The 27,538-nt window shown below is 36.5% G+C and overlaps 1 protein-coding gene across 1 annotated transcript in view; it reads right to left on the reverse strand.

The window, feature by feature from the left end:
* Positions 1 to 27,538, reverse strand: part of LOC145259587 (uncharacterized) — an 89,024-nt gene that overhangs the window by 36,283 nt on the left and 25,203 nt on the right. The window contains exon 8 of the mRNA XM_080117241.1: positions 3,502 to 3,526. Within this exon, the coding sequence (XP_079973367.1) occupies positions 3,502 to 3,526 (25 nt within the window). The remainder of the gene's footprint in view (positions 1 to 3,501; positions 3,527 to 27,538) is intronic.

The raw sequence follows: 27,538 nt of genomic DNA on the forward strand, positions 1-27,538 counted from the left end.
GACAATTCTTGGCGGTTTCATATTTAATATGGACTGGGTGATATATGAAGCAATTTCTTAACACATATAGAGAGGAGGAGGAGGTACTTCACTTATGATGGTGGTGGGGAGGACACATAATATTGGAAGGGTTACACAATGTTCATTATAAGATAATAAACACAATTACCTTTCGTTCGTGATGAAAGATGACACAACATAAATGATGACTTCTTTATTCATCTAATCGGCCGGTCGATGACGTCATGAATTCAGCTTGTATCTACATGGTCCAAATCTTCTACCTTTCGCCTCTAAGGGACTCTCCTCTCCAACTGACTATGTCAACTCTTGGCTGATCAACTGACTCTTCTGACTGCCTGACTCCGAACCCATAGAATCCTATACTGAGAAACGTCCTTTGTTTATGACGTCGGAAGTGTATTTTCAAACGTGACTAAATTTTCACGTGGCTTTACATATGTTTGTCCAACACACTTTTGACAAACAAAAGAATCCTCAATTCTAATCTAACCTATTTTTAAACAATATAATTTAACTCGCATTGTGCGTTCATTTAACTGACCTTATTTAATATCTAGATTTCTAAAGAATGGACAATTGACTCCTTTTCCGACATAAACAATATTTAACTATTTTTAATAGAATTTAAAATAGACTTAATCTTCTTCTCTTCTATCTATATAAATAAAATGAACTCATTTTTTCCCGTCTGATTTTGACATTAATAGGATTAAAAATCAAGATATTTCATGCAAATATAATATGCACAAACGCAGAACAATATCTGAGGTGTGTTATAGGCTTATTATTTCTCAAATTCCTCGATAATCTTAGATTTCTATACTTTTTCTGCTGAGAAGTCATGGCCAAAATCGGTTAAGATCAATGGAAGTGGTAAAATATTTTCTCTCTAATAAATTCCTCCTCCCCCTGCCACCACTTAACACCGTTTGGGGATCGTTCACAAGGAACAGTTGAGAAGAGAACACCGGTTTGGCTTCGTAGTTCTTTCATGTGAAGTTATTTAAAATCACTAAACTAAGCTGCAGTGCTCTGTGGCGTAGTGGTTAGCGTGCTGGACAATTCACATTATATTTTCACGTTCGCGCCGACCTACCGTAGTGTTTTTTTTTTTTTTTTTTTCTAAACAACTGGAATGGACTTTTCTTGGTGGCCGAACTGTTAACGTTGCAGATGTTTTTTTTTTTGTTTGTTTTTTCACACTTTATTTTCCTACTTTTACTCATGACTCCGGGTTTGATCCTTCCCACTTACCTACCATAACATTTTTTAAAACTCCCCCCCCCCGTCCCGGAAACAAACACTCGGGCAACGCCGGGTACCCCCGCTAGTTTTTAATATTCCATTCTCTATTATCTTTAGCACTTGCCTACAGGGTTCGATTCTAGGCTTATCCTATTCTCATTTTCACTTATATAGTATTCTTCTTATTTATATGGGAAGGGGACAACCCTTTCCATGTAACATAATCCCTTCATCAGGAATATAATAAGTTTGTGCTTTTTTTTTCTTTTTCTTCTTCTCTATCCTTTCCCGTGGCATTTTGTCACTAGACAATATACATAGAGGAAAAAAATCAACTAATTAATTTCATGTAGCCACGTGATTTCCTTCTGATTATGACATTTTAAAACAGTTGAAACAAGATACGGACTCAACAACAGACTGTTAAATAGTCTTTATATCAGAATAGTTTATTTCAGTCATATTTATATAATAAATAATAATTATTTATAATCTACACGGAATCGTTTTCCTCTAAATTATTTCTTCATATTTTTGTTCTTACCATTCTTTTCTTCTTCTATACTTTGGTCTTGGACTTATGTCGGATAAATCTGATTGAACACGACTGAGTTCTTCTTTTTTTATTATTTATTTCGGCTGGCATGTTGTATATTATGACGCCCAGAAGTTATTGTTCGGCCATATTCTTCTCAAGCGCTTTCAATCAGTACATTCAATCGTGGTCAGGAGCGATTTTTGTTGTTGTCGTTTTCTTTTTCTTTATTGAGGCTTGGTTTATTTATACTTAGTCCTTCTTCTTCTTCTTCTTCTTCTATTATTATTATTATTATTATGTTTTCTTTTCAGAACGGTGAATACAAAATAGGAAAAAGAAGTTATTTTTAAATGTCCAGGATAGGAGATCCGCGTGGTAACGCGTGGAAAGTTATATGAAGATATGTTTTTTTTCCGTGATACAAGCGTTGTTTAAGTGCAAATTCAAAATGTAAGTTTAGTAAATGAATTCAACGCAGATTTAAAAAAATAAAAATAAACAAACATTTATATAAAGTCGATTAAAAATATAGATCGATTAAAAATTCAAGTATTAAAAATCAGCAGGTCCGTGGACGCCGTTATAACAAATTCCGTCCATTACGAACTACACAAGACATTTTAGAACGTTACTGCTTTTCTCGAATGCAATATTATTTATAGTGGGTTTGAAAGGTTCTAATATATGATGCTTCAAGAATTTTTAATTTTTTAATATTATTCTCATGTTGTATAATTTTTATGTTGTCAACGAGGACCTTGCGAAGATTGGGGGGGGGGGGGCAGTTATGTTATTTTATCAAATGTTTATGTGTAGCACTAGTATCATTTAGATGCATGGTTATTCGCCGGGACAACGTTGTCGTTGTATGCTCGCCGGCTATAAAAACGTTGGAACAAACCAATGTAGTGTACAAATTCAAATGCTCTATGGGAGAATGGAACTCCGAAAATAATACATATAATGGGCATACAATAGAAAGGTCCTCGTTGACAACATAAAATTATACAACATGAAAATAATATTAAAAAATTAAAAATTCTTGAAGCCTCATATATTAGAACCCTTCAACCCACTATAACTGATATAACATTGTTGCCGTATATTTAGGCGTATAAGGTGACCGTCAGATAAGATGAGGTACAAAATTGGAGTCATTTTTTTTATAAATTTATCATATATCGGTTGTATAAGACGACTGCAAATCACGAAACCATGTTTGTTTAGCCTACCTTAGAGATTACAACATTCGGTATCTTATGAAATATTGGTTTTTAAAGATGATTTTTTTAACTTTAAGGGTCGTCTTATACGCCGAATTATACATTGATTAAAACCCCATTCTTAACATGGGAAGAGGGCATTCTGTAACTATTCTGTACTTTCACCTACAAATTGAATGAACAAAAGATACGGTAAAAATTGATCCTTACTTGAAAATCTTAAAAAAAAAACCCAAAAAACACAGTCCATATTCGTTTTTATGTTGCGAACGAGTACGATTAGAATTAGGAAAAGTAGAATTATTATTTTTTTACTTTGAAGATAGAGATTCTTTTTTTTTTTTTTTTCATTGCGCAATTTCATTACATATTTTTACTTGTGACGTAGGTTTCGTTGCAGACGACCATAATACTTTTCAATATCAAAAACAACAAAAAACAAAAACAAAACAAAAAAACAAAGGTACTTACTTTCTTGTTTTGCTTCTATCACCGTCTGTAAAATTTGAAACAAAAGAAAAAAATCGTATTTAGAATTCTGAAACGTGAACTGAATTATAAAAATAGAAATTCATTATTAAAATGATTAAGGAGCTTTTGCGAGTACGGGGTCAACACTTGGGTACTGCAACCCCCAAGACTACTCTGGTCTTTGTTTTTTTTAATTTTTTTTTTACTAAGAAATCGCTACTTATCAAGTCACAAAGTCCACTCGAGGATAAGGGTTAATTCGTGTCGGGTAAACGGTGAGACAACACCTATGGGAATTGATTTTTCCTTACTAGCGAATTCATACATACTAACGGTTGATCTTAAGCTAAACACGATTATCTCCCTTCAACTCTAGTAACACCATACCATGCCACCAGGGGGGGGGGGGAGATGCAGCTACGTTCATTTCTGTTTTGTATATTTCATCCTCTTTTTGCTGGACCTCAGGACAATGCAGGTGTGACGGAAACAACCTCCCGGTTCAAACTCTCAAAGAAAAACTGAGGCCTAAACGCAAGTAACGTTACTCATTCATCTTTCTCTACAAACTCTTACAACCTTCATTTTTAATTACATGTAAATAACTCTACATTTATTTGTTATCGTATATCGGTGTACTTCGTGTCGTGATTACGCAACCTTTGCTTCTTTCACCTACCTTACAAACATGGAGGATGGGATCGACAATCACATAAGCAGGCGACCCTGTCCTCCACATACAATGATTATTAATAATAGTGGAAATTGAGAAGTATCTGAGTATTTCATGTCTGTTGTTAGTATTTTCTTGAAACCATTCTATTATAAGGTTTAGGGTTAGATAGTGAGACAACATGATCAGTCATGGTGGAACTTGGGTAGGGCTAGATTATTTAAGAGTTCGACTCAATAGGAATTTTTCACATATAGGTCATCCTTTACTTACTACTATCCCAAAGACTACTCTGACCTAAAGAGGATCGTCTATGGCTTTTTTTACTAAGAAGTCACTATTTATCAAGGCCCAAAGGCAACTCGAGGATAAAGATTAATGCGTGTCGGGTGAACTGTGAGACAACACCATGATTATTAATAATGGTGGAAATCTGGCAGTATTTGATTATTTAAGATGGCGGCTCAAAAAAAAAAAACAACAAAAAAAAAACATTTGTTTAAATATTTTCTATCTAAAAATTTCCGTCGTTAGTATTTTCTTGAAAGGCAGTATTAACGTTTATTTAGCTGAAAATTGTTTGTAACCACTGGAGAATTGTGGCATCCCCTGCAAGAGTCAAACACTCTACCTTTAATGGAATGGTCAGTACTGACCAGTCGTGGCACCTTTCACGAATCGTCGCCATTGACTCCGCTTCTACGCCATTCTGAGCAACTCAGCCATGCTAATATCCGCGATGTCCTTCACCTTGTCTGACATTCTTGTTTTTGGTCTTCCACGGACTCTTTTGCCAGGGGTTGTACCAAAGAGCAGATCTTTTCATGTCCCAAAAATCTCACTTTCCTGTCATTGATCTTGTCTAGTAGATTCGGCATGGACCAATCTTAACCAGAACCCGTTCGTTTGTACGTTTGTCCACCCAGCTTACACGAAGAAGCGTATGGTAGCATCACAATACAAAAGCAGCAATTTTAGTCTTGTCAACTTTCTTCAAGATCCAACATTCTGCTCCGTGTGTTGCTATTGAGAATACCAAAGCTTGCAGGAATCGTTTCTTTGTGAGTTGTGAAATGGATCCGTCTTTCCATATATTGGTTAGCGCAATCATTGCTGTCTTTGACATTACAATACGTCGTCTTACTTCTTTGGTGTATCTACTTTGTGAAAACTACATCCAGGTAAGTGAAATCTTCTACATTTTCCACTATTTGACTGTCCATAAATAGGTTATCATTTTTTGCTTGGTAGGTCACATCTTATCAAAGCCCGGAAGCCAATCTAGCATAAGAGTTACGTGTTAGTGCTAGATGGTAAGACAACATGATCCGTAATGGTGGAACTTGGGTAGGAATAGATTATCTAAGGGATTTATTCACACTAGATTTCAAGACAGCCGTGTTATAGTCAGCCGGGAAGCAGATGCACGGTAATACGTTCTACACACGAACAATTCTAGGAAAAAAACTTTGTTTATGGCATTTTCGTTTAGTTTTAGGCACAGATAAAAGTGGAGGGATTCGTTAGCGATTGTTTTAATTAGACGAGTATTTGCTGCGAATGTTTTATAAGGAGGGGCCATAGATTGGAGCTCAGTCGAGCACCTTCCATAAAAATAGCGATAGAGCAGAGACAGACAAGACGCCTATCTCTGCTCTATCGTTTTGTGAGAAAGAGGAAGTAGGGAAATCTAAAATCAATTCTGATTAATTTTTGTTATTACAGGTGTTCGTTTTCAAGGTAAAACGTAAGTTTACGCCTAACCCTAACCCTAAGCCCAACCGCTCCCCACAAAGAAATCTGTATTAAATCTACCAAAAAAAAAAAAAAAAATAGGTAACAAATAAACCGTGCAGATTCCTGAGTTCGACAAGATAAACCGGAAGAAAGTCGACCGAAATGTTTTGAAAATAACATTCAAGGTGAGAACAGTAGTTCGAAGAATACAAATAAAAAATAAACAAATATCTGTCAAAAATAAAACAAAAAACGATACTTGTACAGTTTAATCAAGACATTAAAAAAATAGTTATTTAGAGATTTTAGTCTTATACAAATAAATAAACCCAAAGAAAATATTTGTTTTAAATGAACTCCAAACAAAAAAATCTGCGAAGAAATCTAAAAGTCTACAACGAAATCAAACATAAGATCTGCTAAAATATCTTTTTTTAAATTCTAAAGATAAACAAACAAACAAAATAAATAAAACAATAAGTCGAAAGCAAACTTAAAACAAAACAAAAAAACATCTGGCCAAAATAAAATAAAAACAAATCTGCGACAACCCCCCCCCCAAACCAAAATAAAATTTGGCAAAAATAGTCAAAAAAAAAAAAAAAAAAAAAAAAATCGGTACTTGTACAGTTTAATCAAGACATTAAAAAAATGAAAATATCGAAAAAAGATTATATTGTACGTATCCGTTTTGGACTGAAGATCTCCGAAAAAAATTTCACTTAATTTGAGCGAGTAGGTTTTTTTTACAGTGGAAAAACACGTTTTTATGACAGCGCGTTGAAGTAAGCCATCTTTGAAGTTTTTCAACACACCACAGGGAGATAACTCAATTTAAAGTGCCGACACTCCCTCCCCATCTTCAATACTAGCTTTTCCTCCTAAAAAATCGAACCTTTTGCTCGGTATCATAACAAATTGTTTTTTCGCTATAAAACAAAAACTACTTGATGAAATTCCATAACGGATACGTATAATATAACAATTTTTCGATATTTTCATTTTTTTAGTGTCTTGATTAAACTGTACAAGGACCCAAAAATCTGTCCAAAATAAAATCTGTCAAAAATAAAGCGAAAATATGCCAAAAATAAAATAAAAATATGCTAAAAATAAAATAAAAATATGCCTAAAATAAAATAAAAATATGCCAAAAATAAATGAAATTATGCCAAAATAAAATAAAAATCCGCCAAAAATAAAATAAAAATATGCCAAAAATAAAATAAATAAATGCCAATAAGATAAACCTAAAACGAAATAAAATATCAAAAACAAAAATATCTACTCAAAATGAAAGCAACAAATCTGCAACAAAATAAATCCAAATTAATAACAACAACAACAAAAAAAAACACAATTATAAAAATAAACAAAACATAACTGAAAATGTTGTGAACAACAAACGTGTGTTTATATATTAACAAACATATATTAATGAAGTTGGGACCACACATAGTTTGTTTGTTTCTTCCTTGTTTCTTATGATAAAAGGAAGCTATAAATTGTACATATATATGAATTGAATAAAGTCCATTTCACACAGCGAGAAAAAAATTGTCACGATTCCTTGCTTTATTCCCACAATAAATCCTTTTATCGTTAAACCTGACCGAGTTACCTAAGATTTTATATATTATATAGTGATATATTAGTGATGGGAGGATTCCAAAAATTTTTCCCGATTCCGATACAATTACTGATTCCGATTCCTATTCTTTATAAATCTCTAAATATTTAACTATACAGTTGTATTTTTTCTCTGATCACCGTAAAAACAGCACATGTTAAATGTGCAAATATTTTCCTAAATGTAAAAATATACTTGTAGGGGACGATCTATCGATTTTAGCTTTACTGATGGTTTAAAATCAATAAATATTTATTATTTCATCATTATTACCAGCAATGGAAGATTTTGCTTTAAATAAAATCAAATAAAAAAGACAGTTAAAAGAATCGTTTTGGCATCGGAAAATCAGTACAAATTTTTCCGATTCCGATACCGATTCCGATACCGATTCCGATACTCTCAAATATCCCGATTTTTCCGATTCTGATTACTCGTTCCAACATTAATATATATATTAGTGATGGGACGATTTTAATATTTTTTCCAATTTCAATACAATTACTGATTCCGTACTAAATTCCCGATTCCAATACAATTACTGATTCTGATTCCGATTCTTTATAAATCTCTAATTATTTAACTATAAAAATGTTACCGTAAAAACACACCTTAAATGTGCTTATATTTTCTCAAACACAAAAACACACTTGTGAGGGTGAGATCTAGAGATTTTTAGTCTTACTGGAAGTTTAAATCAATAAATATTTATTATTTTATTATTTATGCAAGCAGTGGAAGGTTTTTCTTTGACCAAAATCAAATAAAAAAGATAATTTAAGGAATCGGTTTTGGGATCGGAAAATAGGCTCAAACTTTTCCGATTCTGATACCGATTCCGATACTCCCCAAATTTCCGATTTTTCAGATTCCTGATTCCGATTAATCATCTCAAACTATATATATATATATATATATATATATATATATATATATATATATATATATATATATATTAAATTGTAATTCAATGAATTTCAAAAAACTCTCATTGAAATGAAATTCATATCAAAGAATTTTTATTATTCTAAGCAAGACAAAGAATGCTTTAGAAAATTAATCTCCTTAACCTATAGGGTTTTGATGTCTACCATCTCATCAGAGGAGAGAAAATATTAGCAAATATTTATAAAGTCAGTGAGACATGGAAAGTTGAAGTCAAAATAATAAATTGCATATCGAGCAATTCTTGTTTAAATGGGATAACTTATAGAATATTACTGCCAGTAATATTTTGTAAACCTTACAATCTCACGTTTCCATAACAACTGATTGTTAAATAAAAACTATTCTGAAGTATATATATGTGTGTGTGTGTGTGTGTGTGTGTGTGTGTGTGTGTGTTATAAGGATAAGACAAAATACGTAAGAAAAATAAACCAAAGTAATATTAGATGTTAAAATTTATTGGCAAAGTAAATTCCCTCTCCTTGGCCTTCAGGACAAGATCACAGTGTAGTATCTGTTCTGATGTTGCACTTTACCTTTTCTGTCCTCGGTCGGTGGAGTGAGGTCCTTCATGACTGAGGCAATTTTTGTTTTTGTTCCTATCCAGAGTGCCCCATTTTGGGGAGCTGGAATTTCACCATATTAAAAACCGGCCTTGTGTCTAACTCTGCCCTTGTGGGGAGGCAAATAAATAGGACGAATTTCTTCTACACAACTCCCAATCTACATTAATCACTATGTATATTATATTATTAATATATATGGCATAATCACACAGACACACCGGTTCTCTCTGGATCACTGAAGTTAAGCAGCATTGAACCTGGTCTATACTAAATGGGTGAACACATGGGAGTCACCCTTATCAAGGCCCGAAAGCCACTCGAGGATAAGGGTCAGTGGGAGTCCATGTGTATACATGTGCTCTGTATGTGCTCTCCGCTTATCTCTGCATTGTTTCCAGTCGTCCTGGACTTCTTGCCATTGGACTCAAGCAGTGCCGATTCAGGAGAGGAGAGGTGTGGTAGGGGATTGCGCAACCCTTGCCTCACAATTACACGCGCAGTTGCCCCTACAGTGGGTATCCTTTGTCTTTCGAGACTGGATGGAGGCATCGAATTATTAATATAAGAAAGCTTTATACGTTTTTCAATTTCTGGGATTAAACGACTGATAATTTGTATTATTTTAAAAAGGCATTTTCCTTGAGGTTGAAGGATTTTTTTTTACACTTGGGAGTCACCCTTATCAAGACCCGAAAGCCACTCGAGGATAAGGGTTAATGTCTGCAAGGTGGTGGTGTAGTAATCACTTATTGTGTAGAATTTGATTATTTAGGACAACTTAACAGGAACTTGTTTGCATTAGATTTGAAGGTTACCATGTTGTATTCAACCGGGAAGCATGCCAGCAGAACAGTGTTCCAAATCCGAGCAGTTTTGGGAAATAAGCTTTGTTCATGGAATCTGCGTTTACATTTAGGCACAGATAGAGAGTGGAGAAAATCATATATAGTGGTTGTAGCTAGTCGAGTTTTTTTTTTGTACAAGTTTGGCAAGGGGGGGACCATAGATTAGAGTTGCCATGAAAATAGCGATAGAGCAGAGACAGCCTCGCAAGTCTCTTCTGTGGGAAAGAGGTTACAGGGAAGAGAAAAGGGCATCACCTACTAGGTTTCAAACTCTATCAAGGCAGGATAGGGTGTGCCGAGCATCTCCTGCCCGGATGTGGCAATATTATTTCATTTTAGGGTGCATCTGGCTAATGCAGATAAAAGATTACATTGGCAGTGAGATACTTACTGGAGCAGTAGAGTCATCCAACCATTTTACCGGCGATCTTGGCAACAGATTTGATATATGTGTTTCATTTCAAATAAAGAGTGAAGTTCAGCCACAGAAGCTTGTCAAGATATGGGGCTTCCCCAATACGAGAGCCATTCATTTCAATTGGAGCATGGTGGAGATCAGAGCGATTGTGATGAAAAAAGAGAGGCTTGACGTTCAACACATTAAAATTAACCCACCACCTCTTTCCCCATTGCATCACATTTTAAAGATAAGAAGAGAGAGAATCAGAAAGATCTTTGTCATTGTTGGCCTTTGAAATATTGCTATAGATTGTTGTGTTGTCTACATAAATGTCTGCAAATGATCTAAGAATGTGATTTGAGAGATCATTGATGAAGATCAGGAACAGGGTTGGACCCAGTATGGAACTATGAGTGACGCCAGCATTTATACTATGAGTTTCTGATTTCTACCCATCAACGACTACTCTTATAAGCCTATCAGAGAGAAAGGATTTTATAACTGAGAGGACATTTCCAGCTATTCCACAGCTAGTGATGTTGTGAAGTAGACCTTCATGCCATACTCTATCAAAAGCCTTTGATATGTCAAGAGCTATTGCTCTAGAGACGAAGTCTCTGTCGAGAGATTCACTAATCCTGTGTGATATAACAGTTAATGCATCAGCTGTAGAACTTGCAGAACGAAAACCATATTGCATGTCACTGAACAGGTTATTTTTGCTGAGGTGGTTGATCACTTTTCTGTTTATCAAAGTTTCCAGCAACTCATGATGCAGAGGAGACTGATTGGTCTGTACTGAGAGGGAGATGACCGAATCTCCAAAATTTTTAAATATTGGGCATGCTGATGAAATATTCCACCGTTTTGGGGAACATTTCTCCTTAAGGCAACTTTAAACAACTTTCTAAATATGGGCGCTAATTTCGGTTGAAGCTTTTTTGAGCACTATGACTGGAATGCCGTCGGGGTCAGTTGTTTTACTAGAATCAAGGTTTTTGATAAGTTTGGCAACATTATGTACAGAAATTTGTATGTCGCTTAGTGTGTTTTCAGTCACAGGAGGGAATACGGGGGGTTTGGCGGCCCTGATCCCAAAGGGTAGAATATGCTGCAAAGTTTTTGGCAAAGACATTGCTTTGTCAAATGCTGACGAGATAACCTCACATCCATTGATGATAGTAGGGATAGAGGACACGCTTCTATTCAGGACTCTGTTTGTTATTCGATAAAAACTGATGGGAACTAAGCTGCTGCTCAGTTACTTTAAACTTGATGTACTGAACGTACAAATCTTTTGCATGTTGAAATGCAAAAAGTGATAATCGCTATTTTCAAAATTGCGAAATTATTAATACAAGTTTGTATCATTTGGATTTAACGGACTACTGTTTTCAGCTTGAGTGTGATTCTTCAAATGTTTCTGCTGATGTAGCCTCCGACCTCTGGTGTAACGCATAAAGTATTAAGTCAAATTCAGTTCTAAATGAGACTCTTCGGGGAAAAAATAAGAATACAATTGCGAATTGCCTCAGACTGCTGTCTGGTCGTGGCTGACGGCACGAAGACATGCTATTTTCGTAGATAAAATAAATGCTTCCATTTGAAATTTCATACAGATTTCAGAGTTCGACAGAAGGATTCCCGAGTTTGACAAAATACCCTTGAAAAATGTCGGAGGTTATATCAGCTGAAATCTTATGAGAACTCAAGATGAGAACATAATCGAAAGTATCGATCCTCATGTAAAAAACAACAAGTCCCTCGTGAGTGCACAGTGAACGAGAAATAAAAAAGTGACTAAGTTCAGCATTCCCCCCCCATCCCATTTAGCCCCAAAAGCCCCAGGGGTGTCAAATCCTGGCGAAAATGAACAAAACGGTGCAGTTTTAGACCTTAACACATGTAAATTTGAGTTCTGTATCATGCAAAATAAAGAAATGATCAAGTCCATCATTTGCACCCCACAATTTAGCCCCAAAAGTCCCAAAGGCCTTAACATATTTAAATTTGAGTTCAGCACCATGCAAAACTGCTAAATAGAGATACACAGAAAATTTTGGACAAATATGGTAAAATAGTCCCAAAAATCGAGTGTTTTTATTAGCCCTAAAAGAGCACCTGGGGCAAACCCAAGAGTTATCGCACAGTATAGACAAACAAAATTATATAGAAATCAGTTACAACTTTTCAGAAAGTTTTATAAAAATCCAAGGCCCCAATTTTTTTTTTTAATAAGCACAAAAGTGTCAGTTTTAGCCATTTTTACCCGAAAGGCACCCCTAGGGGAGCAACCAGAGTTTTCCCGGAAAATTTGTTCCGTTACTTTTTTCTCATATCATGTTTAATGTTTGTGCGAAATTTCAAAAAATTCGAGGCGTGGTTATTGAGAAAAGTGCAGACAGATGAACGGACAAACGGACGAACAGACAAACGGACGAAAGGACAAACGGACGAACGGACGAACAGACGAACGGACAAACGGACGAACGGACAAACGGACGAACGGACAAACGGACGAACGGACGAACGGACAAACGGACGAACGGACAAACGGACAAACGGACGAACGGACAAACGGATGAACGGACGAATGGACAAACGGATGAACGGACAAACGGACAAACGGACAAGGGTGAATTTACAGGTCCACCCTTCTTTTGTTGGGGGATCAAAAAAATCAGAAACATAAAAATGGACAATTGCAATCTTTCGGAATTCCGTGAAGTTTTTACTTGTCTCAACAAATGGGAGGTGACTATGCTTCAATGGTTTATGATACGGACTGAAGAGCTATTTGTTTTACAAGAATCACTTTCACTTCGGATGTTCACAACCTTCTCGTGGTCCCTCCCATGATGTCTCTCTAGAAAGAATTTTAGCTAGAAAAACACTGGGAAAGCCAATGCCAACAATAGAATCTTCGGACCCATACGATATGATGATGATGCTCCCAACGAATTGCTACCTCAAATCTGAGATTTCATTGTTTGAAATTCGTTCATCAGCATAATAACGAATGCATTTTTTTACCACATAGAATATATATTTTTTATCGCATAGAATATTTTTTTAAAAAGAAATAATCAAACTGGAAAAATATATGAATATATGGAAATCGCTCCAGATAAGATGTGTAGCCAACTGCTGTCAGCAGCTCCAAAAATACCACACCAAGATCAGATAATAGTCAACGACACATGCTAGATGAATAGATTCCATCCGGAAAACAGCAATTCTTCTTCCTTTGTCAGAAACATAGTTAACAGACAGCGTATGACTTATTTGGTAAGAGAAATTTTAATCAGTAGGAATTAGTGTTGATTTAAATGTAAGAGAAGTTAATATTATAGGCGTTGGTTTATGAAAATAGCATTAAAAAGGGCATAGATGATGTCAACCTTCTGCCTAATAAGACAATTGCATTCTGTATCTAGTCTGGTACACTGCAGCATCTGCTGTTGTTATAAAGTCGAAGCTGGAATTGCCTCTCTGGATGCAGGTCTGGGTGGGTGATAAGGAGATGATGGTGATGTAGTTTTGATCGTGTGTTTGTGATCATAGTATTAACATTTTGCTGGTTGGATCAGATGAAGATACAGTAGGCCTTTTGTTGGATTTGAAAGCGTCATCTCTCATGTTAAAAATAGTCCTTGGTAATCAGGTTTGAGGGCCAGTCAAAATGCCTTCATGGGCCAGAGCTAGACCGTGGGCTATAGGTTGTTGACCCTTACTCTGGACTCTGGTCGACTATTTTTACTTTGGGAATTAATGTAGCTATGTTCGTTCATCATCGCGCCATTTTTGCAGCCTATCAAAATTAAGCTTCCGCTATTTGCATAGTTTGGATAATCTTCATAATAGAGCAGAATTAAGTTAAAATTTTTACCTTTTTATTAATTGCAACCATCTGTCTAATCAAACAATGGTATTCTGCACCTAGTCTGGTGCACTGCAGCATCTGCTGTTGCTATAGAGTTCAAAGCTGGAATTGGCTCTTTGAATGCAGGCCTGTGTGATGAGGAAACCTAGATTTGCTCAGTTATCAGGGTTCTAGGCGTTGCAGATAAAGTCTGACAGAAAGGCAAAGCAATACAGTCAGAGCCAGTGCAACTGCAGAAGTTGCTGGGAAGGTGCTGCAGTGCAACTGCAGTGGTTCACTATCCGCCTATCAGGACTCCAAACTGGATTCTTTGTTGGGGGTTTGCTCCCTTACCTTTGCCTTTCCCAAATCATCTACAAAGCAGTGAAGCTATTTGCCTACAGTTGGTTAAAATTTGAAAATCTTTCCAATTTCAATGAAAATAACAAGGATTCTCATTTTTACTTATAATAGCATCAAAATGAAAATAACAGAGATGCTCATTGTAATTATGGTTGCATCAAAATGAAAGCGAAATCCTTAAATGATTCTTCTTAAAAAGAGTCGAGCAAAAAAAAAAAAAAAAAAAAATCGCAAATTCCATAATGGTAAAAATTTAGAAAATATTTCCAAATTTCAAGAAACTAAGGGAGATTCTCATTGTACTTATGGTTGCATGAAAATAGGATAAAAAAAAAAGAAATACCAAAAGTTGGTCAATTAATTCTTAATTATGTTTTACTTAAATATTTTAAACAATTTGACATACTTTCTGTCTGTAATATAATGAAAATTATTAGTTTGACTAATGTACACTCTCTGTCAAAAATGATTTAAAAAATTATGCTTTGTCAGTGTTGGCGTTCGCTATTTATATTGAAAAAAATGTATAAAATTATATTATCTATATATCTATAAAAGTGAGAATATGTGTGTGAGGACACTTCTCAACCTATATACTCAAGGAATTTTTGATCTACAGACTTGAAATTTGGTATATAGGATATTCAGACATGTGGAAAACTTTTTAATCGGTTTTCTTTTGGTAAAAAGGGTTGCTAAGGGGTCAAAATTGAAAAATTGGTATGTAGGAGTCATAAGATTTTTATGTTTGCTGTTTCACGAATGCGCGTGTATGAATAGCCCACGTTAGAGATTTCTTATATTAAGAATAAGTAGTTTAAAAACATCGTTTAAAGATTGTATCACGCTGGTCTAATGGTTATCGCACTTGACTCGCTGTTTTTAGGTTTTGGTTTCGATCTCTGCTCGAGTGTTTTTTCTTTTTTGAACATTGATTAAAATGCTGAATTCCCGTTCACAACGGAAGAAAATAAATGTCTAATATATTCATTACGTGAAATGTGCAACACCTTCTTCTCCACCCTAAAACCAGTTTCTCACAGAAAAGGCATTGCTAGTCTTTCGTTATTTTCATCGCAGGTGTTCGACTGAGCTTCAATCTATTGTCCCCCCTCTGCGTAAAACATTCACAACCTCCCCCCCCCAAAAAAAACAGGATAAAATAAGGGAAGCAAGAGTAATAAATGAAGTGTTGGGTTAGGGTTAGATTAGATTAGCTTAGGGTTAGGTAATGCTTACGAAGTGCTTGCAATAAGTTTACAGACTTTTTTGTACAGGCATTTAAAATTTTCGTAGACTCTTGAAAATTCAGTATGTTATTGCTAAACATCCTATGAGATGATTGACCAATTTTTGTGGTTTCAGATACAAATAAACAGCTACAGCAGGAATTGGAATACACCCTACTAAAGCCTATTGTCACAGCTGATCAATTTCAAAACTGTAATCTGGATGTGAGGACACTTTTGAGTGGCATAAGAGATTTAAGGAAGGCAAGGATTTTGTGAGGGATGATGAGAGGTGTGGAAGGAGTAAGGAAGTCAAGACACCAGAGTTGATTGGCCAAATAAAGAATTTCATGGATAAAGACCGTTGTGTGTTTATAGAAACAATAAATACTCAGTTTGATGTTAGTGTGGGAATTGTACACACATTTATTAGCGAGAACTTGAAGATACTGAAGAGTTACGCGAAGTTTGTCCCAAGGGTGTTCCTTCCTTGGCTAAAGACTATTTGACCAAGATGGACATCAAGACAGTTCCTCACCTTCCCTATAGGCCAGACCTTGCTCCCTGTGAGTTTTGATTATTCTGTAAGCTCAAGTAAAACTCAAGCTCAAGTAAAACTCAAGCTCAAGTAAAACTAAGCTCAAGTAAAACGTTAGAAGCCGTCGTTATGAGACAATTGAGGAAATGAAAGAAGCCTTGACGCTGTCATGAGGGTCATTGACATGCTCACACAAGAGAACTTCCATGGGATTTTCCAGAAGTTGTTAGAAACGGTACAATAAGTGCATTGCAGCCGGAGAAGATTACTTCGAAGGAGACTAGAGTTTCATGTGTGTACTATCAATAAAAGTAATCTGGAAAATAAAAATCTGGAAACTAATTTAAGGCACCTTGTACATCAATGAAGACAACACTTATTTCCCTACAGCAAATAGTTGTTTGTTTCCTTTGATTTAGATTAGACAGATTATACTGCCACTAAGATATAAGTGGCTACTGACAAACACATTTAATGGAAGTATCTTCGAAGGAGAGTTGTGCACCAAAATATTTGTTCACATTACATTTAAATTTCTGTATTTTTTTTTTTGCATAGAGATCACCACTTATAAAGGCCCGGAGGTCACTCGAGGATAAGAGTTATTGAGTGTACAGTAGTCAATGGAATAATATCATAGTAATCGTTTGTAGTGGAAATTTGGTAAATTGGATTACTGAAGTGGACGGTTCATCAAGTGTTTGTTTACGTTGGACTTGAAGACAACCAAATTGTAGTCAGATGGAAAACAGGCAAACGGAAGAGAGTTCCACAAACGGGCAGTTCTAAGAAAGAAGCTTTGTTCATGGAATCTACGTTTAGGTTTAGGCACAGATAAAGAGTTGGGAAAATTACTGACAGTGGTTTCAGATAGACGAGTGTTTCTCGTGCGAGGGGAGGCCATAGATTGAAGCTCAGACGAGCATTTGCTATGAAAATAACGATAAAGCAGAGAAAGGCTCGCAACATCTCTTCTGTGGTAAAGAGATTGCAGGGAAGAGAAAAGGGCACCCCCACTAAGCTACGAAGTCTATTTCAAATTCTGTCAAGCAGTATAAGCTACTTCTAGCAGCTCCTGCCCAGATGGAGCAATAGAACTCCATCCCTGAACGTACTTGGCTTTTATATAGATAGAGAATTGCATGGGAAGTGAGATATATACTGTAGCGGTAGAAGGATCCTACTGTTTTTCCAGCGACCTTGGCAACAGATTTGATGTACATGTAGCAACAGTCGAGGAAACAAGGAGCCGAGAGGGATCTGTAACAGAGCCACTGATGCTGGGTTAGTAGTAGAAGCCATATGCAAATGACCAAGCCGACTGGGCGATGTGCAGAGATAAAAAAAGACACGAGTGTTCAGAGAAGCAGGTATTCAATACGTGTTCGAGACGTTGAAGATTCGAGACGTGTTCAAGACACATCATCATCATCAGCAGCAGCAGTAGCAGCAGCAGCAGCAGCAGGTGCGGCTCTGCTGTTTTAACATCGTCGGCGACCATGGGTCTTCAAATTGTAGGGCCAAGGTAAATTTCGGGAATTACAAGTAAAGGCGGTAAGTTTCCCGTTGCTTTCCATCTTGATTCAGGAGCGCATCTCCCTCAAGATACGAGAGAGCTGAAAAAGGACGCGCTCAAGAGATTGGCGCTGGGTATAACAGTGAAGTTCGAGGCGTAGCGCGAAAACAACGTGTTCGAAACATGACTCAAATAATCTCAATAAGAATAAAAGCCTTTTGTTAAGAAAAGAAAGTGGGTCGAGTTTCTCACTTTCTTCTGTTTCTTTGGTGTAACAACAACATTATGGATCTTCCAAAGACAAGCCGTTCGAGAAAAGAAGTAATTAGGTTACGATGCTGCCAAACGTAATACATCGATTGCTGGAGGAAGGGTTTAAGATTAGTGTTGGGGTAAAGAAAGCAAGTAAAAGTCTAATTATCAAGTCAACTGGACATCAGAAACCAGAAGTTAAGCAGAGCAGACAATATTGACTATAACCATTTGTAACGTGACCGTTACGCTCGATCGTGTTCGTTACAGTTCAAACATTTTCGGACCCCTACGCCGTCCGACACTGTCGAAAAGAAAGAACCAAACAAAATAAATAAATCCGACTCAACTTTTCTTTCTTTTTTAACACAAGTCGTTTATTACCGTTTTTCTTTCTCCTCGTCTCGACACCAGCTTAAAAAGTCTCTCTCTGCGGAGCTACATGTCCATCTCACCTGGTTCGCTTTTTTCTTTCTGTTCCACTACACGCCGGCCGTACATAGTCATTTCTCGTCTTCGACTTCACACGCCCATCTTTTTCAACCTCACTTTTTCTTCTCCCGACCACTTGGTGTCCTTTATTCTTTTCTTGTCACCAAACTCACGCACACTTTCTAATCTGCATATGTCCGTTTTTTCGGCTACTGCTGCTAATATCTTCGCACGCCAGCAATCTTACAGCTGTTGCTGATATCTTCCTACGCGCTCATACGCTCTCTGCTACACATTTTTCTTCGATTGTGTGTGATTAGAGTTCAGACGAGCACTTGCCATAGAAATAAAGATAAAGCAGAGAAAGGCTCGCAACGTCTCTTCTGTGGGAAAGAGGTTGCAGGGAAGAGAAAAGGGCCACCCCTACTAAGCTACGAAGTCTATTTTGAACTTTGTCAAGGAAGGATAAGCTGGTTCTAGCAGATCGTGTACAGATGTGGCAACAGTACTCCATCCTTGGGCGTATTTGGTTTTATATATAGATAGAGAATTTCATCAGCAGTGAGATATCTACTGGAACGGTAGAAGGGTCCCACTGTTTTTCTAGTGACTTTGGCAACAGATTTGATGTACGTGTAGTGACAGTTGGGAAAACAAGGAGCCGAAGGGATCTGTAACAGAACCACTAATGCTGGGTCAGTAGTAGAAGCCATATGCAAATGACCAAGCTGGCTGCGCTATGTGCAGAGATAAAAAAGACGCGCGTGTTCACAGAAGCAGGTATTCAATACGTATTCGAGACGTAGAAGATTCGAGACGTGGTCATCATCATCATCATCATTATCATCATCATCATCGTCATCGTCATCGGCCCTGCTGTTTTAACAGTGGCGGCGACCACGGCTCTTCAAATTGTAGGGCCGTGATAATCTCGGGAATTACAAGTTAAGACGGTAATTTCCCGTTGTTTTCCGTCAGGGACGCATCTTCCCCAAGATACAAGAGAGCTGAAAAAGGACGCGCTCAAGACATGGGCGCTGTGCAAAGAAGTGAAGTTCGAGGCGTAGCGCGAAAACAACGGGTTCAAAACATGACGCAAACAATCTCAATATATGGATCAAGAATAAAAGCCTTTTGTTAAGAAAAGTGGGTCGAGTTTCTCACTTTCTTCTGTTTCTTTGATGTAACAACAACATTACGAATTTTCCAAAGACAAGCCATTCGAGAAAAGACGTGATTAATTAGGTTACGATGCTGCCAAACGTAATAAATCGATTAATGAAGGAAGGGGTCAAGATTAGTGTTGGGGTAAAGAAAGCAAGCAAATGTCTCATTTGCATATGTGTTTTTTTTTTTTCGCCCACTGCTGCTAATATCTTCGCACGCCAGCAATCTTACAGCGGCTGCTGATATTTTCCCGCGCGCTCATATGCTCTCTTCTACGCATTTTTCTTCGATTGTGAATGTAAATTCAGCGTTTTAATATCGCTGTCAGTGCGATGAGTGTTTTAATTTGTATGAAGGATCCCATAAGAAGAAAAATATTATTTTTGATGATGCAATTGGGAAGCATCATCAGTGATATTTCCCCAGTTTATTGATGCATTTTGGCGTTCTAAGCATCGCTGACTTGACCTAGCCAAGGTTGCTCAAACACCGGTCTGCGTTTCAATGTTTCGCTACAGATTTGTAAAAATATGTTTTTTTCAACTTATAAGGAAAATAACACGAGGTTAAAAAAAGAAAAAGAAACGATACTGAAAGTCGTGTAAAGCAAAACAAAAAAAAAATCAATTCATGATGATAGCGTTTATAAAATAAGTTCTAATAAATATCTAATAAGTAATAATAGTATATATAAGACAAGATAAAATAAATAACCATCATCTTCGCAAACATTAATGAGAAACAAATTATCTCCATTTATAGTCGCTCTTTATCAGTTAAAAATCATCAAAACCATTTCCTCACCCAGAATTCCCCCACCCCACTAAAAAAATCATGTTGAGAAGAGACTGTAAGTTGTCTTTCGATTATGAATATTTTTAAAATTAAAAAAAAAGATGTGCAAGCAAATTGACATCTGTCCCTTTGTAATTTATATAAAAAATTATTCAGAAAAGAATAAAAAAAAACCCAATGTGCCGTGTGTTGAATTCCCAGTAAAAAAAAAAAAAATGAAAATTGTTGTTCCATAAGTTGTTGAAAGTTGTGGAAGGAGTAAGGAAGTCAAGACACCAGAGTTGATTGGCCAAATAAAGAATTTCATGGATAAAGACCGTTGTGTGTTTATAGAAACAATAAATACTCAGTTTGATGTTAGTGTGGGAACTGTACACACATTTATTAGCGAGAACTTGAAGATACTGAAGAGTTACGCGAAGTTTGTCCCAAGGGTGTTCCTTCCTTGGCTACAGACTATTTGACCAAGATGGACATCAAGACAGTTCCTCACCTTCCCTATAGTCCAGACCTTGCTCCCTGTGAGTTTTGATTATTCTGTAAGCTCAAGTAAAACGTTAGAGGCTGTCGTTATGAGACAATTGAGGAGATGAAAGAGGCCTTGACGAGAGTCATTGAGTGCTCACACAAGAGAACTTCCATTGGGGCCTTCCAGAAGTTGTTGGAACGGTACAATAAGTGCATTGCAGCCGGAGGAGATTACTTTGAAGTGGACTAGAGTTTCATGTGTGTACTATCAATAAAAGTACCCATACGAAAAAAAAAAAATCTGGAAACTTATTCAAGGCAGCTCGTACATCAATGAAGACAACGTTTATTTTTCTGAAGCAAATATTTTTTTTCTTTGATTTAGGTTAGACAGATCATACGGTCACTCAGATATCAGTGGCTAATGTCAAACAGATGTAATCGAGGTATCTTGGAGAGTTGTGCATCAAGATATTTGTTCACATTACGTTTAAATTTCTGTCTGTATTTTTGTTACATAGAGGTCACCACTGATCAAGACCCGGAGGCCACTCGAAGATAAGTTATTGAGTGTACAGTAGTCAATGGGATATCATAGTAATCGTTGGTAGCGGAAATTTGGTAAATTGGATTACTTAAGGAGACGGTTAATCAAGTGTTTGTTTACGTTGGACTTGAAAACAACCAAATTGTAGTCAGATGGAAAACAGACAAGCGGAAGAAAGTTGTACAGGCATGCAGTTCTAAGAAAGAAGCGTTGTTCATAGAATCTATGTTTCGGTTTAGTCATAGATAAAGAGTGGGGAAAATTATTGACAGTGGTTTCAGCTAGACGAGTGGTTTTCGTGAATGTTTGGCGAGAGGGACCATAGATTGGAGCTCAGACGAGCACTTGCCATAGAAATAACGATAAAGCAGAGAAAGGGTCACAACGTCCTTTCTGTGAGAAAAAGGCCGCATGGAAGAGAAAAAGACATCCCTCAATAAGCTACGAAGTCTATTTTGTACTCTGTCAAGACAGAATAAGCTGCTTCTAGCAGTTCCTGCCCAGATGTAGCAACAGTACTCCATTCTTGGACGTACTTTGCTTTTATATTGATAAAAAATTTCATCAGCAGTGAGATATCTACTGCAGCGGTAGAAGAATCCTACTGTTTTTCCAGCGACTTTGGGTACAGATTTGATGTACGTATAGCGACAGTGGGGAAAACAAGGAGCCGAGAGGGATCTGTAAAAGAACCGCTTATGCTGAATTAGCTGGAGAAGCCATATGCAAATGACCAAGCCGGCTGCGAGATATACAGAGATAAAAAAGACACGCGTGTTCAAAGAAGCAGGTATTCAATACGTGTTCGAGACGTAGAAGATTCAAGACACATCATCATCATCATCATTATCGGCCCTGCTGTTTTAACAGTGTCGGCGACCACGGCCTTTCAAATTGTAGGGCCGTGATAATCTCGGGAATTACAAGTAAAGACGGAAATTTCCCGTTGCTTTCCGTCAGGGGCGCATTTCCCCAAGATACGAGAAAGCTGAAAAAGAACGCGCTCAAAACATGGACGCTGTGCAAAGAAGTGAAGTTCGAGGCGTAGCGCGAAAACAACGGGTTCAAAACATGACGCAAACAATCTCAATATATGGATCAAGAATAAAAGCCTTTTGTTAAGAAAAGTGGGTCGAGTTTCTCACTTTCTTTTGTGTCTTTGATGTAATAACAACATTACGGATCTTCCAAAGACAAGCCGTTCGATAAAAGAAGTAATTAGGTTACGATGCTGCCATACGTAATAAATCAATTGATGAAGGGAGGGTTTAGGATTAGTGTTGGGGTAAAGAAAGCAATTAAAAGTCTAATTATCAAGTCAAACGGACGTCAGAAACCGGAAGTCAAACAGAGTAGACAATCTTGACTATAACCATTTGTAACGTGACCGTTACGCTTGATCGTGTCCGTTACAGTTCAAACCTCTCCCGGGCACTGACGCCGTCAGGCACCGTCGAAAACAAACAAACAAAATAAATAAATTCGACTCGACTTTTCTTTTTTTTTTTTTTCTTTTTTTTTTCACATAAGCCGCTTATTACCGTTTTCTTTCTCTCCGTCACGACACCAGCTTAAAAAGTCTTTTGTTGACACTGCGGAGCAATGTGTCCACCTCACCTGATTCGCGTTTTTCTTTCTGCTCCACGACACGCCGGCCATAGACAGTCATTTCTCGTCTTCGACTTCATACGCTTATTTTTTTTGAACCGCACTTTTCCCTCTCCCGACGCTGGTGTCCTTTTTCTTTTTCTTGTCACCAAGCTCCCGCACACTTTCTAATTTGCATATGTGCTTTTTTTCGGCTACTGCTGCTAATATCTTCGCATGGGGTTGAGAATTTTTAATGATTAAACATTGTCCAAACGCTTAATCTAATAACGGAAAATCCTCCAAAAGTTGATTATTGGATATTTTACTCTTCACCAGACTCTATTCGCGTGAAATCACATTTTTCTTCGCCCTATTCCCTCTGCTTCACTATTTGTTACCAAGATCTATGACTTACTTGTAGTTTCGTCAAATACTTTTTCAAGCAAAATCCGACACCTGCATTTTACTAAATCCTACCCTCTGATGAGAAGGAAAGTATTTCTTCGAAACTCCGCCGATTAAGGACTATCCACTTATTTTGTGCTCCCTTTTTAAAATTAAATGTTTTAAACTCTTTTTCAGAGTGTTTTTTTTTAACATGTTTTATTAACTACTTGTTCTTATATATATATATATATATATATATATATATATATATATATATATATATATATATATATATATATATATATATATATATATAGCATATTCTCGCTGAGACAAAATGTTATTGAAAAGCACAGAATTCTTTTGTTTCACTATCTTCTTTTTTTCTCTGAATAATTCTGTTTGTGTGTGTGTGTGTTTTTTTTTTTTCAATTATTTAGATCGGATCCATATGCTTGTTTAGCGAGCGCTTTCAGTCGGAATACTTCCATCACCTTCACGCATATTATTTCTTAAAATTGCGTTATAAAAATTACGTTTTGAATTATATTTATATGCTTTTTTTGTCACGGTAACGTGGTCGCTAATTAAAAATTAGGTGGGCGGACAATTTTTAACAGGGGGAGGGGGTTCACATTGATATTTTTTTTAATACATAGTTTACATATTTAAAATTTATGATCCTAAGCATTTAAAAATATTTCGACTGCATTCGTAATTTACATTTACCTGGGGCTTCTTTGTTTTTATATATAAAACTTCAAATATTTTCAATCTATTTATATTATTCTCGCTTTGAAAGATTAAGTATTTTTAACCATTATTCTTCGGAATTCAGAATGATGGCAGCCATGTTTTTTTTTTAACTGTAGCGATATTGAACTGTATTTTCAATCTATTCTCGCTTTATATTTTTAACCATGATTTTTCGGAATTCAGAATGATGGCAGCCATGTTTTTTTTTTTTTTTAAATGTTGCGATATTGAACTAGAGTCGAAGAGTTGGAGAGTTAGTCTTCGCGACAACGTGTTTGTAGTATAGGCTATATAGTTAAAAATCGTGGTTGAAAATACTAACGTCTTACAAAACGAGAATAATATAAATAAATTGAAAATACTTGAAGCGTTATATATAAAGGCGAAGAAACCCCAGATAAATAATGCAAATTACGAGTGTAGTCGAAATATCATTCAGACACGGTAGAATTGAATATATACTGAATTACCTCCCTTGGTCATAGACACTGAATTACCTCCCTTGGTCATAGATATTGAAATAGACACAAAATTAGATTAGAGATCGCCAATAAGAAAAAAAAATGAAAATGAAATGGTTAAGTGGCAGTTTAAATCATTTAGAACTGCGTTGAAGCTTCGCCGCTCATTCATTTTTTGACCAAATTTCAAACAATTATTACAGCGTATGGATCACCTTCTTAACTATATTGTGAAAACAATTTTTTTTTTCAATTTTCGTTCAGTAAAGCAAAAGTTATGATGAATTTACTGGTGTTCAAAAACGTAAAAAAACGTAAAGAGGCGATCGACGTTGTTTTTGACTAGTTTCCATAGCAACCACGTCGCTTCAGTGACTAGTGTTACTACTAATTCACGTCTCTGGCGAAAAGAGAAATAACAAGTGAAACAGAGAGAATAAAAGGAGACATATGCAAAACATTGTTTTGCATATGTGTATGTTATGTTTATGCGGACAAAAAATAAGCCTGAAATTAAACAAAGAACAAGTGAATTTACTGGAAGCCTGAAAAAATCCTGGATTACATTAGAAAAATGCGAGCAGGAAAAGTAATATGGTTAAGCTTAAACATGGAAAAGAAAAAGACTATATATTCTAGTAAAAAATATAATAAATTTATAACTTAAAATATTAGAGTATTAAGAATTGATTATATAATGTTAAATTGAATTTAAAATAAAAATTCTTATTGCTGCAATATTTTAATTTATAAATTTATTATATTTTTTACTAGAATATCTTGTCTTTTTCTTTTCCATGTCTAAGCTTAACCATATTACTTTTCATGCTTTCATTTGTCTATTGCAATTTTAATATGTGTATATGTATAAAAAAATTGATATAAATATCAATGTGAACTTTCTCCTCCCTGTTAAAAATTGTTCGCCCACCTAATTCTTAATTAGTTACCACATGACGTGACAAATATATATATATATATATATATATATATATATATATATATATATATATATATAAGATGCAAAAATCATGGATTACAATAGAACAAGGCCGATAGCCATTAGTCGCGTGCTCTCGTGTAATAAACTGGTTTCATTCAATAATTACAGGAAACCTTCTCTACCACCTATAGCAATGGCCAACAACTCTTAAGCTGAGAGTACGTCTTTCAAGCTCCTTGGCCTAACGTTCACAGGAAACATGAGCTGGAACAATTACATCGAGGGCATTGCCAGGGCCGCTGCGAGGAAGGTGGGCTCTCTCTACCGTGCTAGAAAACTTCTAACACCCGAAAGTATCCTGTACCTCTATAAGGCCACTATTCGCCCATGTATGGAGTATTGCTGTCATATTTGGGCCGGTGCATCGGCTACTAGTCTCTCTCTCCTTGACAGGGTTCAAAAGAGAGTCGCAAATCTGATAGGCCCTAAACTGGCATCAAAACTTCAGCCTCTGTCCCATCGTCGAAACGTTGCATCCCTCTGCCTGTTCTACAAGTATTATAATGGTGAATGCTCTGAAGAACTGCAAGCACTTGTGCCCCCACGACGTGAACACCCTCGACAGACCCGACAAGCTGCAAAATCCCACCCCCACACTGTAGAGATCCCTAGATGTAAAAGATCGTTCTACTCCAGTAGTTTCTTCCCTTTAACTGCTAGACTTTGGAATTCCATTCCAGGTCACTGCTTCCCCAACTGTACTGACATGCATAAGTTCAAGTGCAACGTGAACCAACATCTCGCTGCCCTAATCCCTACATAGTGCCCCAGTAGATGTTTCCCCTGATAGTAGCCCCCTACACCAAAGTGGCAATGTGCCTTGTTTGGGGTGAAAATATAATTAAAAAAAAAAAAAAAAAAAAAAAAAAATGAATGCATGAATGTAGGATTGACATGAAATTCTTAAAGATAAACTAAAATGAACCGAAAAATCGGCTGAAATGACGTAAACAAAAAAGAAAGTAAATAACTTAGAATGACTTTAATGAACTTAAGGATGAATTGAATGACCTTAAGAATAACTTGAATGCTTAAATAATAACTACAGTCCTCCAAGAACAACTTGAATGATCTGGAGAATGACTTGAACGGCTTTGAAACTGACTGGTTGTAAAGTGGGTGATCATTTTAGATTAAATTAATACAGAAAACTGATCCCCCACTTTATATCGCAATAAGTACAACTTGTAGTAAGAACAGATGCTGCACTTTGATTTTGACCAAAAGGCCAAGAAAAGGGTATTTATTTGCTCCCCCACCGAGCAAATTAGGCACAAGGCCGATTTTTAATGTGAGAAGTGAAAGGGAAATGGGGACCAACTCCCCGGGGAGTAGGGGAGCTGGATAGTGACAATTGGTATGAATTGCCCCTACATTGGCCAAGGTCTTATATGTGAGGTTGCCCCACATATGGTCTTTGCCTGCAGCATCCGCCGGAACAGACACCACACCTTGATCTTGGCCAAAAGGCCAAGAAAAGCTTAAAAAGCTAAGAATAGCATCTATTAACAACAGACCTTTGATGTTAACCAAAAAGGCCAAGCACAAAAGTGTTACGGACAAACCGACCGACCGACGGAGTGACTTATAGAGTCGCTTGCACGTGACTAAAACTGTAAGCATGAAAAGTAATATGATTAAGCTTAAACATCGGAAAGAAAAGGACAAAATGTCATCCACATACAGTACTGCTTCGCAGCACATCAGCGCGGCTAGACAGGCAACTACCTCAAGCCACGATTGAAACCCGACCGTCTGTACGACAGCCAAGGCTCCTAACAACTACGCTATTGGCGGCTGCTGCGTGAGTCATGAGTTTACCGATGTTTTCACATTGTCCGAACTACCTCTGCTCTATTTGATTGCCCAAAG

The sequence above is a fragment of the Euprymna scolopes genome, chromosome 35, assembly GCF_053919585.1.
Source record: "Euprymna scolopes isolate OS-2025 chromosome 35, ASM5391958v1, whole genome shotgun sequence".
NCBI classification, from domain to species: domain Eukaryota; kingdom Metazoa; phylum Mollusca; class Cephalopoda; order Sepiida; family Sepiolidae; genus Euprymna; species Euprymna scolopes.